The sequence below is a fragment of the Rhinolophus sinicus genome, linkage group LG10 (genome assembly GCF_036562045.2).
Source record: "Rhinolophus sinicus isolate RSC01 linkage group LG10, ASM3656204v1, whole genome shotgun sequence".
In the NCBI taxonomy this organism is placed as follows: Eukaryota; Metazoa; Chordata; class Mammalia; order Chiroptera; family Rhinolophidae; genus Rhinolophus; species Rhinolophus sinicus.
The window spans coordinates 5,154,708-5,169,108 of record NC_133759.1 but is presented as its reverse complement, the minus strand read 5'-3'; the positions used below and the strand labels follow the sequence as shown (position 1 = coordinate 5,169,108).

Below are 14,401 nucleotides of genomic sequence, written 5' to 3'. Positions count from 1 at the left end.
TGTTTTTGAGGTGAGAGAGGGGACACCAAAAGGAAGTTAGTTTTGTTAGAAGAGCAATCATGACATTTGTCATTAAGTTCTGTAAGACCTTTATTAACAATGGTCATAATTAGCTTTGCTCTCACGAGTGTTCTGAGGCTTAGACGATGTGATGAATGGGGAAGTGTTTTAAGTAGAAAGTGCAATATAGCTATAAAGGCCGATGGCGCTGTGTGTCTCATGCCAAGTAGCCTGAAGTCTGTGCTGCCAACTGCTATCACAATGCCCTGGGTGGGGTAGGAACCAGTCACTGTCTTGAGCTGTTAGACTAAGCACACCGGGGACACCTTGCCAGGTGACCTCACTCGGGGGCCTCACACAGGACAGGCAGGTGGAGAGTGGTCTTTCTGAGCTGGTACGCACTTCCATGGCAGGTATTCAGGATGTACTTTTCAGTGCTTGAGGACATGCACTGTTCATCCGCAGGACAGCAGAATCATCCAGAATGTTGTGCCCAGGGTGAAGAGGATGATGTCGGGCGAGGGTAAAACCAATTTGAAAACCGATTCAAAACTAAAGGCTCTGTGAATGTTGGCTTGTGTTTTAAAGGGCCGGGTGCTTGGGCGTGAATCTGATCGGTGCCAATCGAGTGGTGGTGTTTGATGCTTCCTGGAACCCGTGCCATGATGCTCAGGCAGTATGTCGGGTATACCGTTATGGCCAGAGAAAGCCCTGTCACATCTATCGCCTTGTGGCTGATTTCACCCTCGAAAAGAAGATCTACGACCGTCAGATTTCCAAGCAGGGCATGTCAGGTAGGCCATCTTCCAGGCTCAGAAGAGGCACATTTACATAGGCTTCCATCTTCCTGTATCAAGGGGCAGGATGTGGGAATACGGGTAGGCTTTCAATCATAGGAAGCCGGCAGTTCCTCCCGTCTTGTTCTAATTCCAATAATTGCTTAGGAGGGGATTGAGTTCAACTTACTGACAGTGGGTTGGAGCGGAGCTAGTTATGCAAGTTTCTCTTACGATGTCTCCATCTCGCAAGGGCCTCAGACCTGGTCTTTCACTCCCAGATATCGAATGGCCTGCGGTGCTTTCAATATTAGTGACAGTTACGCCCCCTACGGCCTCTTTTCTCTCTGCTGATCTTTGCAGCTGTGCCTTTGCAGTCTTTTTGCCATGTCCTGACTTTCTCCATGTCTTCTCTCTCCTAGATCGGGTGGTAGATGACCTCAATCCCATGCTGAACTTCACCCGGAAGGAGGTGGAGAACCTACTGCATTTCGTTGAGAAGGAGCCAGCTCCCCAAGCATCCTTGAACGTAAAGGGGATCAAGGAGCCAGTCCTGCAACTTGCCTGTCTGAAGTACCCTCACCTCATCACCAAGGTAAGATCCTGGTATGCATGCCGTCTCCAGGCCAGCAGTTTCCAGCGAGGGAGGCTTGTCTGGCAAGCTTGTTTTTTTCGTCTGAACTTTTGTCACGCAAGCGACTTCAACTCAACTGGTTCTTTTCCTTGTCCCATGCGTCCCCCTCCCCGTCCCCAGTCTGGTCCTATGAGTGCTGAGCACAGCCATGTGCAATAATTTGGCCAGTATGTTTTCCTAGCACAGAGAGATGGAAAGTTCTAAAAATGTGATCTGTGAGTTCTCTGACCTCTCCCACCCTTTTGATATGGAAGGCAGACTTAGGTTGTCTAAAGCTGGTGCTAGGTGAGAGCTGCCAATTATCCTCTTAACAGAAAGACAGTAAAGCTGCCTGTGCGTCCGTGAGCCGGGCTCTGCTGGTGCTGGAGACAGCCGGCCCTTTCATGGTTTCAAAGTAAGGCTGGTCGTGTGTATCAGTCATGTTGGCGCAAAGACTGGTAATTAAATCAACATCCTCCTGTGTCCCCAGGAGCCTTTTGAGCATGAGTCACTGCTCCTTAACCGAAAGGATCACAAGCTGACCAAGGCGGAGAAAAAAGCAGCAAAGAAAAGCTATGAGGAAGACAAGCGCACGTCAGTGCCCTACACGCGCCCGTCGTACGCGCAGTACTACCCTGCCAGCGACCAGAGCCTGACCAGCATCCCCGCCTTCAGTCAGAGGAACTGGTGAGTGGCTGGAGAGGGAGGGAGGTCGGCTGCTGGGCCAGGCCCAGGCCTTTCCCCTGGTTCCTTTTGTGAGCAAAGGGAGAGACTGCAACTTGTTCTTTGGCTGCTGAGAACTGACAGGTTCTGCCCTTGAATGAGGTGCTGGAGCAGTTCAGCCCTGGTATTTTAAGTGGCTCTGCTGGAAGAGTGAGCTGCTGGCCTCGTGACTCAGGAGAGTCTTTTGGGATTCTGAGGAGGTGTGGCTTCCCAAAGCACGGAGGCCCGGCCCTCCCACAGAGCCGCCTCCTGTCTGTAGCACCGTGGTCCTAGACCTTGCTTTGCAGTGAAGTTCAAGGGTAAAAGCCAGGCTCTGAGTCCTGGATTGCAGTCAGTGAGTTCTGCTATTCCTAATGGGATTGTGTCCTGAGGGCAAAATCTTTTTCTTGAGTACATCTTCTAGAATTGTTCAGAATATGAACAGGATGGAAGCCAATTGCAAAGTGGAGAGAGGGGCTCTTTGTAAGAAATTACAGAGCAGTTATCTATGTTTAATTTTTTATTTTTTTTTTCCATTTTGAGACAAAGTGCCTCAGAGCCCTTACAGATCAGCAGCTTGATTGGTGGTTTGCATCTTTAAATTGTTCGATTATCTTGATTTAAAGATGATTATTTTATTTGAGTGGGACAGATTTTAAACTTTTTTCTAATGAAGAGTCCATGTAAAAAAAGCAAAAACAAAAACTTGCCAAATGGGGTGCTAAAGGAACTGAAACCATGTAAGATTTTATATAAGACTCTCTTAATTTTTGATGAGTAAATTTACTACTTTTTATGTACAAGATGCTTTCAAGTAGAGAGCATCTTTCCAAGCCTTCAGACTTTATTTCTGTGTCATTTTCCAAGATGCTGTTGCCTGGGAATGTTCTCCCATGTCCTCCACCCCTTTTTTTCTTTTTTGGACTTTTCCATGTAACAGTAGGAATGGGCTAAGCCTGAACCCAGTGGGAGAAAAGCCATGGGGGGTAAGGGGGTGTGACAAATGGGCTGGGCTGGGAGACTGTGTCAGCGCCTGTCCCGGCCCTGTGGGGGCAGCAGCCTCTCACAGCATTTGATGAGCCAGACCGTGATCCTGCTGCTTCCTGTCCTGTCTGGGTACATGTGAGGAGGCCTTCCCGCCCAGCTTCCTCGCCTCAGCCCCTGCAGAGTAGGGGGCTTGAGACAGCCTCCTGTTACCCTTCTGCCTTAACCCTGGAAAGAATCCCACTGATACGTGACCAGGGCCTCTGGTTCCTGCAAAGCACCCTGGGCAGACATCGAGGAAATGGGCCCCAGACCTGGTGAGCTTGCTGTGCTGTCTGGCCTATTTGGGAATGTGGGAGTGCACGGGGCCCAGGGGGCTGCCCAAAGTGTACTTCAGTCATGAGGAAGAGCATAGCCGTCCAAGGAGGTCTCCTTCCTAGGACTGAAGAGCACAGACGCAGACTTCAGACAGCGTACAGACAGGAACTGAATTTCAAAAATCTTAAATCCAGAGTAGCTTCCTCAAGGCACCAACATCCAGTCGGAAGGAAAGTGAAGCGTGAGGAATGGGTCATTGACCATGGGGCAACTAACATTCTGGCATGTTGGTGGTAAGAGATGCACAGCCGGTGCTCAGGCTGCCCATGCGCAGGTGCCATTTAGAAGCCTGTGTTCTGTGCACAGCGGTTTGGCTGCTGCAGCATTTTTGGTGGTCGTGACTCGAGGGGTACTTTGGAAACTGGCCCGGGGAGGAACCCAGTGAAAAGTAATGCAGAGGGGAGAGGGGTGTCTGCATTACTTACTGAAACTTGAAGTTTCAGGGAGTAAATAAAGATGGTGAAAATTGGACAGATGGTCTCCAGATGACCTGGACATGTGGCATCACATGGCCCTTTTCCTTGGGTGAGTGGGACAGTTCCACCCATTTGTCTTCAACTTAGCGTGCACTGTGTTCTGAAGAACTTCTCTTCCTTTATTGCGTCTTTGCCGCTCTCTAACTTTCTTCCAAGAACTAATTCCTACTGTATGTAGACAGAGTCCAAATTCCAGAGAAGCCGATAGCGCCTCCCATCTCCGTCAAGGTATTATTCCACTGACATCTGACTCTCCGTAGGCTCTGAGAGCCTTCATCCCTCTCTGTTCTGTCTCAGTCCTGCCTCTAGGCCTTTTGAATTGACCACATGCAGGCTGTGGGTTCCTCTGATCTTCCTCTGAGCAGCAACTGAGGCTATGGAATGGGGAAAGCTCTACAGGCTTTGCAGAAAGGGAAGTATGGCTGTTGTGACGAACCCTCTGCGTGCGCTTGTCTTTCTCTCATAGGCAGCCAACACTGAAGAGCGATGAGAAGCCTGTGGCCAGTGTTCGTCCTGTACAGTCCACCCCCATCCCCATGATGCCCCGGCACGTCCCCCTGGGAGGCAGTGTAAGCTCTGCCTCCAGCACAAACCCAGCCGTGAACTTCCCAATCAACTACCTGCAGCGCGCGGGCGTCCTCGTGCAGAAGGTGGTCACCACAACAGGTTGGGAGCTCCTGGGCTCGCTTCCAGGGGTGCCGTCCCTTTTCCAATGACCTTGTTCAGTCAGGAATCTTGGTATTTATTAAACACCTTGTGTATCCTAGGCCTTACTACTATATCTTAGGCACTGTGGGTAAAAATAGAGAAGACAGCAGTCCCTGGTCTTGAGGAATTTGTACCCTAACGGAATACCTTAAGAATAATAACACAAAACTGGGTCTTCTCGAATGTGGTCAGTGGGACAGACTGTGAGCACTGCAGAGATTGCGGAAATGTCACTGGGACAGAGGGTTGGTCTGAGAGGCTTGCGGAAGTGGTGCGTCCTGCCTGACTGTGGGGTAAGCTGGGTCTGAAGGCCAACTGTCAACCTCCTTGCTTAATTAGAAGACCTGAATGTCACATGCTTCTTTCTTTGTGAGCTTGATGTGGCTTGAGCATGGTGGACCAGTGTTAGGAGGTGGGCAGCCCATCCATCTTTGTGATGGGTCCTGAGATTCAGAGTAGTTGGGAAGGGAAACATTTCATGATGCTATTTTTCATCTTGTTATCTAGAAATATTCATGATGTAAATTTTAATGACAATGCCTTAATTGATTTTTTTGGGTATGAAAATACATGTCCATTGTAAAAATCAAAATTGAAACGAGTGAAAACAAAAAGAGAGCCTCTTGTGACCTACTTCTCTGCTGATTCTTGAAAATACTCCTCATTCTTTAGTTAGGTGTGGAGTGATTAGTGCCAGCAGGGAAGAGGACGAGGCCACTTTGGGAGCCTAAAGTGACGTGGAGCAGATACGTGCAAATAGCTGAGGGAGGAGAAAAAAATACGGAGAAATAACCATTTGAACCACCACTTTTTCTAAACCAAAAACTCCATGAATTTTTAATTAAATCGGGGAAAGAGATAAAAGTTCCTTGTTTTCATAGAACTCTTTGTCTAGACACTTGTGATAGGTCCTACTTGCTTCACCTTCCTCGGTTCTAACTTCTGCTCCACTGAGAGGCTTTAGGGAAACTGCTGAGGAACGGGGTGGATGTGGCCTCTGCAGTTTCCTTCCCTCTTTAGTCAGGCCCTGTGTGATCTAAATCAGAGGTCTGTGTCTTCACTAGATATTGTTATTCCTGGACTCAACAGCTCCACAGATGTGCAGGCAAGAATCAGTGCTGGTGAGAGCATCCATATCATCCGTGGGACGAAAGGTGAGAGCCTGACCCGGGGCCCGTCCCCTAGCTCTGGTGGCCAGTGCTGGGCTGGGAAACAGAATAAGTGCATATGGCTTGTGCGGGGGGTGGGTAGGAACCCTCCTCGGAGAATGTCACGTGTGGGGCAAGCATGAGAAAATGGCATTTCTGAGAGCTTGGTAGAATTGGGGCGGGCCCAAAGGATATCTGTCAGTGGCTGAAAAGAAGGGAACGAGGGTCCCTGCATTCCTGTATTTTACCTGTTTTTATGGAGAATCTTGTGCGGGTTTGGATAGATACCACGTTTTGTATTGGTGTCAGCCTATCAATCGTGATGTCATGGCTGGGAACACCTGGCTCGCCTGGCCCCCAGCTGCTTGTGGGAACCCATAGACATTTCCCCAGGTCATGGTGGTTGTAGGACGCAGCAACCATCAGGGAATTTTGAAAAGACAAGGTTTATTACTCACAGGTCCTGTAGGGTACGTGGCATGCTCGAGGGCCTCCCAGGGAGGTCATGAGAGAGCACATGCACCTAGGGCTCTGCCTATACCAGCGTCCAAGAGTGGGGTGCCCAGGGTTTCGCAGGTTCAATCTTAACTGGTGAATTTAAAATACAAGAGCGGGAATTAGAACACGGGAAGGAAAAAGTAGGGCCCCTCAAGGGTCAGTTATCTAGGTTACCCTAGGCTTTCTAAAAGGGAACTTCATGGGTGGGGGCCACCCGGTTCTTTATCTAGTGTAGGTGGTAGCTGTGTCATACAGCTGGCAGTTTGTTTATTCGAGAGGGACGTCTTGGCAATGAATGCTTTGGCCATCAACGCTTAACATCTGGCACTTACCCTGCACACGGGGAGATCAAAACTGGAGGGAAAGAGCAGCGGCATGGGTTCTAAGCCATTAAGTATGTGACTGTGTCGTCTTTCGTACTTGCTTGGAGTGGGGGAGAGGTCTCCGACTACGAAATGTATCGGGTAAATTAGTATACTTGGGTTGCATGACAGAATTTTGAAGTTGTGGCAATTTGAAAAGTCCACTGCCTCTCGCCTCCTTCCAGAGGGAGATGAGAAGTCTGGGCTGGGCCGTGTCAGGACGCTCTCAGCCTGTCTTTCATATCAACCTGTGTACTGTGCGAGGCTCCCTGAGGCTCTTTGTTTAGTGAGGAGATTTTGCCCTAGCTTCTATTGGGTCAGAGTACCTTTAGGCTCAGGGAAAAGCTGCCACAAAATACATGACACAGAGATTGTACTCAGACCCTGTACTGGGCTCTCCCTAGCCTTCCGAGCAGGGGTCGGCAAACTCCAGCCAGCCCACAGACCAAATCCAGCCTGCTTCCTGTTACTGTACCTGTGAGTGAAGAATGCATTTTACGTTTTTAATTGCTTGGGGAAAAACTCAAAAAAATAATATTTTGTGGCATGTGAAAATTATATAACATTCACATTTCAGTGTCCATAAATAAAGATTTTTTAAATCAACAGCCCAACTGTTTTCATGCCACAGGGTTGAATAGTTGTAAGAGAGATCTAATGGCTCACAAAGCCAAAAATATTTATTAACTGGCCTTTTAAGAAAAAGTTGACCGACCTCTGACCTAAAGGCAGCCCTGGCCTTCCAGGAGATTGATCAAAACACATACCCAAGACAAGGCAAGGTAGATTAGTGCTGTATGGAAATGGAACACAGGTCTAAGATTGTTTCTACCAAGGGAGAGAGGGTGTTGAGGCAGTAAGGCTCCTTCGTTCCAGACCTAGAGGAGGACCCAGGCCAGAGGACCTTATTCCCTTTCACAGCACCCCTTTAGTTCCCCATTACACTGAACCTTTCCTGATATTTTCTGGTATGATTGTCTGTCTCCCCCTTGAGAAGTGAAGCGCCATGAGACAGGGCCATTTTCAGTCTTGTGTACTTCAGTGTCTAGAACAGTGACCGGTACCTAGTAGTTACACAATCACTGTTTGTGGAATAAATACTAATATTGGGCCCACAGCACAGTCACCCCACTCTCTTCATTTCAGGTGTCTGGAGAGAGGCTGTGAGCCCACAGTGCCTAGGCCTGGAGTTTTCCAGGGCTGGCAGTATTGCATGTCCGCTCCTAACAGGCTTCCTCATGCTTCTTCTTAGGGACGTACATCCGCACCAGCGACGGGCGGATCTTTGCCGTCCGGGCAACTGGCAAACCAAAGGCCCCTGAGGATGGTCGGCTGGCTGCCTCAGGTATACTGGCTTTCCCCTTCCTCTCTCCTTCCTCCCTCCCTCCCTCCTCCTCTCTCTTCTTCCTCCCTTTCTTTCCTATCTATCCATTTTTTGGTTTTGGTTTAGTTTCATTTGTAATTAATTAATTTTTGAATAGATAATGTGTACGTAGTCACTATTCAAAAGGTATAAAAAGGGGTAAAGTGAAAAGTAAGTTTTTCTCCCACCATATTTCCAGCCATCCATTGCTCCTTGGAGGTGCTGCTCTCGTTTGTTTTTTTATTTTTCCAGAGATTCTCTATACATATACATGGTACAGGGGTGTGTGTGTGTATAAAAAATATATGTATGTAACTTCATATTTTTAAAATGAATGCTAGCTTAATATAATATGCTGTTTACTCCTTTTCACTCACTAGTGTAGCTCAGGGCTCATTCCTTATGGTTTCTTTAGCTGTGCCTCATCGAAGCTTTGCACAGATGCCATTAGATGGGAATAACGCAGCGTTCCCAGGTTCCCTGTCCTGGGACGTTTAGATTGTTTTGCTCCACCATGACAGTGCTGGCTCGTAGTCATGTGGCTGCATGTACAGGATTCCTTCCTAGAAATGGGGTGGATTGCCAGGTCAAAGAGTGTGTGTGTGGCACACTCACATGGTAGGAACTCGTGCCAAGTTCCCCTCTATGGGAGTGGTTCTCATTCACCCTCCTTCCATGAGGCATGAGAGCTAGACTGCTCTTGTTCCCAGCTTTTATTATGGAAATGTTCAAACTCACTGACAGTTGGAGGAGCAGCCCTGAGCACCTCTGTAGCCTGCCCCGAGCTCCAATGGCTGCCATTTTTCTCATCAACTTTCTTTTGTCTCTCTCTCCCTTCCAACTTGAACTGTTTATAAATTGAAGGCATCCTGTCATTTTACCATTCAACACACATCTAAGGTTAAGACCATGCTCCTCCTGGTACAACGCCATCATCACCCTAAAAAGAAGTCAGCAATTCCATAGTGTTACCCACTATCGAGTCCGTATTTGGTTTTCTCAGTTGTCCCAGTCATATTCTGTGGTGTTGGATTTTGTTTCGTTTTTAACCCAGGATGGATTACTTTTTAAACTTCACTTTCTTCGTTTCTCCCATCCTGGTCATGGACTCTTTGCCCCCAGAAAGAGTCTGACTAGTTATAAGAATGATCACTTAGTGTTTCATGTCCATTATCTCAGAGGCTTCACCTCGGTAGGGTTTTACAGATTGGCGAACTGAGTTGAAGAGAACTTACATGTTTTGTCACAGATAGACTTATTTCCTACATCAAAGGATTTCTTTCTTTGTGATGGAAAAGTTGACTGGGTAATGTTGTTTAGATATCAAACTATTAGAATTTGGGGGACCACAAGACCACAGGATGTTTTCTATATCCTCCTTGTCTTCCTGGCCATTCTGCTTCTCAGTTACCTATATTTTGTCCCCAGGTTCCCAGGGGCCTTCTCTGGAGTCCACAAGCAACGGCAGACACAGTGCCTCATCACCCAAAGCCCCCGACCCCGAGGGGCTGGCCAGACCCGTCTCTCCAGACAGCCCGGAGATCATTAGTGAGCTCCAGCAGTACGCAGATGTGGCCGCTGCGCGGGAATCCCGCCAGAGCTCCCCGAGCTCCAATGCCGCCCTGCCCGGCCCCCCAACCCAGCTTGTGGACAGCACTGTCGTCGTACCTGGGACCGCTCTCGGGACTGAGCCTCGCCATGGGGGTCATTGCCTCAATAGTTCCCTCTTGGTGACTGGCCAGCCCTGTGGTGACAGGCACCCAGTGTTGGACTTACGGGGCCACAAGCGCAAGTTGGTCACACCACCTGCTGCCCAGGAGTCAGCCCGCCGGCGGTCCCGAAAGGGCCATCTGCCAGCCCCCATGCAGCCGTATGAACACGGGTATCCAGTTTCTGGCGGGTTTGCCATGCCACCCGTCTCCTTAAATCATAACCTCACCGCCCCCTTCACCTCCCAGGCTGGGGAGAACTCCCTGTTTCTGGGCAGTCCCCCGTCCTACTACCAGCTGTCCAATTTGCTGGCAGATGCCCGCCTGGTGTTTCCAGTGACTACTGACCCTCTGGTGCCAGCAGGCCCCGTCAGTTCCTCTTCCACGGCTACCTCAGTCACTGCCAGCAGCCCCTCGTTCATGCTCAACCCTTCTGTCCCCGGGCTCCTGCCCAGCTACTCACTCCCATTCTCACAGCCACTCCTGTCCGAGCCGAGGATGTTTGCGCCTTTTCCCTCCCCTGTCTTGCCCAACAACCTTTCACGGGGCTTGTCTGTCTACCCAGGCTACATGTCCTCACATGCAGGCTACCCAGCTGGCGGCCTCCTCCGGTCCCAGGTGCCTCCATTTGACTCTCATGAGGTTGCTGAGGTGGGGTTCAGCTCCAATGATGATGAGGATAAGGACGATGATGTGATAGAGGTCACTGGGGAATAGCTGGAGAGCCCCTCTCCACCTCACTCGGGGCCCCAGCCAGTTGCCCACCAAGCTGGAAGGCAGCGATCTGGACTTGCTGAGAAGAGGGCACTTGGCAAGAGGGAAAAGGAAGAGGACAAAGAAGGGTGGCTGACCCTAGAGGTAGGCTCTGTTGCCGTTTAACAAAAGAGGCAAAAAGAATCCAACAGAGCAGCAATAGCGGGAAATCAGGGACCCAGAACAGGAATGGAGGGGCAGGGCAGCCTGCCTCTTCCTGCCTGCCTTGCTTATGCTGTCTGCTTGCTTGCTTGCCCGTCTGAGTGTAGAAGCTCACATCCCGTTTCTGTCTTTGGGAACATTCTCTCCCAAGAGAGCTGCCTTACCGGATGACTTAGCTTGGCCTGGAGAGGGGAGGGGAGGGAGGGAGGGCGGGCAAGGGAAGGAGGGTGGGCAGGGAGAGCAGACTGAGAGTCCATGTGAAGTGGAGTCTTTTTAGGGGATGGGAAAGAAGCAGACCAGGTATGTGTGTTTGTGCGTGTGTGTGTTTAGGTATGTACGTACATGTATGTAACAGCAGGGGTGAAGGTGGGAGGGAAGGGAGGGAGGGAGGGATGGACTAAGGGGGAAATTAAAAAAAATGAATTTATCTTTTTAAAAATGGAAATCAGAGTGTGGTGGCTCATGGCAACTATTAATATGAACATCAGGGTGAGCCCGAGAGAAGAGCCATGGAAACCACGAGTTTCCTTCTAGTTGGGTGAGGAGAAGGCCCAGGTAACCTGAGTCCCTGGTTTTCAGAGCCACATTTGTTAGAATCGGGGGGAAATTATGAGAGGACATGGGCATTACCAATCTCGGTGTCTTTCCCCAGTGGCTGTGTCTGAGCAGATCTCCCTTCCCAGGGGGTGAGGGAGGGAGAAGCACTGCTGTGTGAGTGAGAGCTCATGGAGTGGGGGCCAGGAAAGACATTCTGCACAAGGGTGGACTGAGCCCCCAGCTGCCTATCCTGGTGGTCTTTCCTGTCCTTTGCTTCCCCGTTAGAGAGCTCCATGTTAATTTATTTCTTATGGGCAATTATTTATTATTTGGACTTTTCATGTGTCTTTTTTTTTTTTTTTTTTTTTTTTTTTGGTGGTGGGTGGGAGAGGAGGCTAGGGGTAGGAATGGGAAGGGCAGTTTTAAGATATCCCAGATCGCATAGCTGCTGGTGAATAAATCCCGGGTGGGTAGTGAATTGACCAAGGAAAGAGAGGTAGGCTTGACCAAGGTTTACACTAAACAACTATGTTTTCAGGAAATGGCCTTTCAGGAAGATCAGGGCATCCTGTGACTGAAGAGTTAGTGGGGATGAGAGTCATGCCACAGAGATTGAAACTTGGGGTCATGGAGTTTGCTATTGGGAAGTCAGTGACCCCAAACTTAGAGATATGTCCAAATGATGGCCTTAGAGGCAGACTCTCTGCTGAATAGTGAAGCTGTGTATAGGTGACTGCTGGGTTGAGAGAACAGACTTGATTTCCTGTTGGGAAATGTCTTGGTTTCCCCAGTGTATGAGATGGTCATTATGGGCCTGCTGTCTGCTACCTCCATCCTCTTGGAAGGAACATGGAGGAGCCATTCCTCTCTAGGAGCCTAACGTCTGGCTTTTGTCTTAAAAGAACACATCGGTCATTCTGGGTCTCCCCTATCTTGTTGTCACTGCCAGGGGAGGGGGCATCTAGTCTTTAATCATAAACACTGGCTGTCTTTGTCTTGGCTTTTTTCCCCTGGCTACTGAGAATTGACTAGGCATTTCTTTAGGGTGAACAAACCTTGACTGGCTTTCACGCTTTACCCCTCCCTGTGGGTCCCTCCTCACTGGGCAGCTGCTGCACCTGCCTCTTCTCAGCCCTGGAGGCAGCTTAGTCAGGTCACCCTTCATCAGAGCTGCTTCTGCAACTCTTCTACCAGCCCATTTCCATTGTTGGAGGGCCTTACACACTCTGGGGCATTGTTCCCAGAGAAGAGACAAGGAGATGGCTGATGGGGGCGGGGGGTATATGTGTGTGCGTGTTTGTGCATTGCCCAGTTACACCAAAAGTGGAACTTAAGGCGCTTTCTTTCTCTATTTTCATAAGCGCCCTATCACACACTTAACTCTCCTTCTCATAGAAGCCTTAGATATACAATTTAGCTATGCAAATTATTTTAATAATTTAAAAATAGCAGTTCCAACCAGTGCTTTCTCTTTCAGATGCATCCCAAGATTGGATGGTGAAGGGACTCAGTTGGGGTGAGCTTTCAGGTTGAGGCTGGTGCAGTGGGAGTGAGCGCACCTGGATCCCCAGTTTGCAGGGCACACTCACAACCTGGGCTCCAGCTGATGCTCTGAGGCCCCAGAGCACTGGGATCCCAGAGACTGCGTGCGTGTGTGTGTGTGTGTGTGTGTGTGTGTGTGTGTGTGTGGTCGGGGAAGGAGGGATATTTCTGTGTTCACCTGTAGAAAACCACAGCAGCAGGCTCTGAGAATCCAGAAACTATCCCAGCAAGAAATTGAAGCCTGTCCCTGGAGGGACGGGCTTTTGAAGCTGCCCGGAAGTGCGTGGGGACTCGGAGAGGCAGCACGAGCCTGCTCTCTCCCCAGTGCTTCCAGGGTCTGGGTCTCCCTTCGCCATGGGGGAGGCCGACCCGGCTAGAGAAAGCTTTCTTTAATATGTGCAGCTTATATTGTGTAGGCAGGTGGAGTGGGATCATGAGGGAATGGAATGCTACCAGTTTCATGTTTTTTTTTATTTTGGTTTCACTTTTTTTTTTTTTTTTTTTTTTATGAACCTGAAAACGTTTATCTGACTTTTCTGCTGTCTCTTTATGTGCGCTGGTAGGCAAGTATGCATGCACACCAAACACGGGCTCGTGGGACGTGGGGGAAGCAGGAAATGCCTCAGGGCCTAAGGGCCATGTTTTACAGCTTCTTTGATCAGAAACACTTGGTGGTGACTTCCACCTGCCATCCAGGCCTGAGTTAGGGAAGGATGGTGACATGTGGGAGGGCAGAAGATCACTTTCCCTCATTGTTGTCTTCCACAGAATGTTTTCAAGGGCCTCTCAAGCCCTATCCGGCTGGTTTAGCCTAAGCCCTCAGCCTAGAGAACATAGTATAACTTAATGGTTCAGGATTACTATTTGTAATAATGTTCGATTTCCTTTCCTGACTATCTTTGTGAATAAAAATTGAACAGAGACAGAGTAGCCATTTAAGTAAGAATGTAAGTGAACCATATTGGATCAGATCTGTTTCTTCAGATTGGATATCTGCAAAGTCCTCACCTTCCTGAGTTGTGCTTCTTAATCACCTATCTCGTGGTCCTTGCAACTCTCTTCCCTAGGAATTAGTACATGGAGTTTCTATACACTTGTGATTCACAACTAAATAGGAAATTTCCCACTCCAGGGCACGAAGCAAAGCTACGGTACAGTTTTGCTGATAGGTTGAAACACTCAACCAAACTTTAGCCGTCTGGGTGGGACCGTTGCTCCCAAAGTTATCAGCAGAGCAAGGTGCTCTAGTCCAGTCTCTTCAAGCTGGCATTGCCCTGGCACTAAGTCCTCATCCCACGTGGAAGGTCTTTGGGGCCTTACATTCCTTGTTCCTAGTGCTCCTGGCCATGACCCTCCTCGTTTTCCAGTTCCCTGTGGTTTCTCAAGACCAGTCTCCCTTCTGAGCCATGGCCTCCTGTGTACCCAGCTAAGTGGCTCTTCTCCCACCGAAACCCCTGAGAGAGGAGCTCGTCCCCCAGTGGACCCCCAGGAGACTTTCAGGCCCTCTGCTGACTGTTCCCAAGGAACCCACACCTCAAGGCCTATCTGAGGATGCTGCGCTCTCCATCTGTCACCCTGAGACTCCATTCCCTTCCTACTGACGCTTCTCTCCCTCCTCCCCTTGTATTTCGCTGTCACCCCTTAATGTCTATGCCACTAGCTTGGCCCTGGGCCTTTTATGAATACCTGA

The 14,401-nt window shown here is 49.4% G+C and overlaps 1 protein-coding gene across 1 annotated transcript in view; it reads left to right on the top strand.

The window, feature by feature from the left end:
• RAD54L2 (RAD54 like 2) overlaps positions 1-10,821 on the top strand; it is a 91,361-nt gene extending 80,540 nt beyond the window's left edge. Inside the window, exons 16-22 of the mRNA XM_019753294.2 lie at positions 589-794; positions 1,199-1,371; positions 1,880-2,076; positions 4,396-4,595; positions 5,702-5,791; positions 7,898-7,990; positions 9,437-10,821. Of these exons, the coding sequence (XP_019608853.2) occupies positions 589-794; positions 1,199-1,371; positions 1,880-2,076; positions 4,396-4,595; positions 5,702-5,791; positions 7,898-7,990; positions 9,437-10,434 (1,957 nt within the window). The 3' untranslated portion in view covers positions 10,435-10,821. The remainder of the gene's footprint in view (positions 1-588; positions 795-1,198; positions 1,372-1,879; positions 2,077-4,395; positions 4,596-5,701; positions 5,792-7,897; positions 7,991-9,436) is intronic.
• Positions 10,822-14,401: the final 3,580 nt, after the last annotated feature.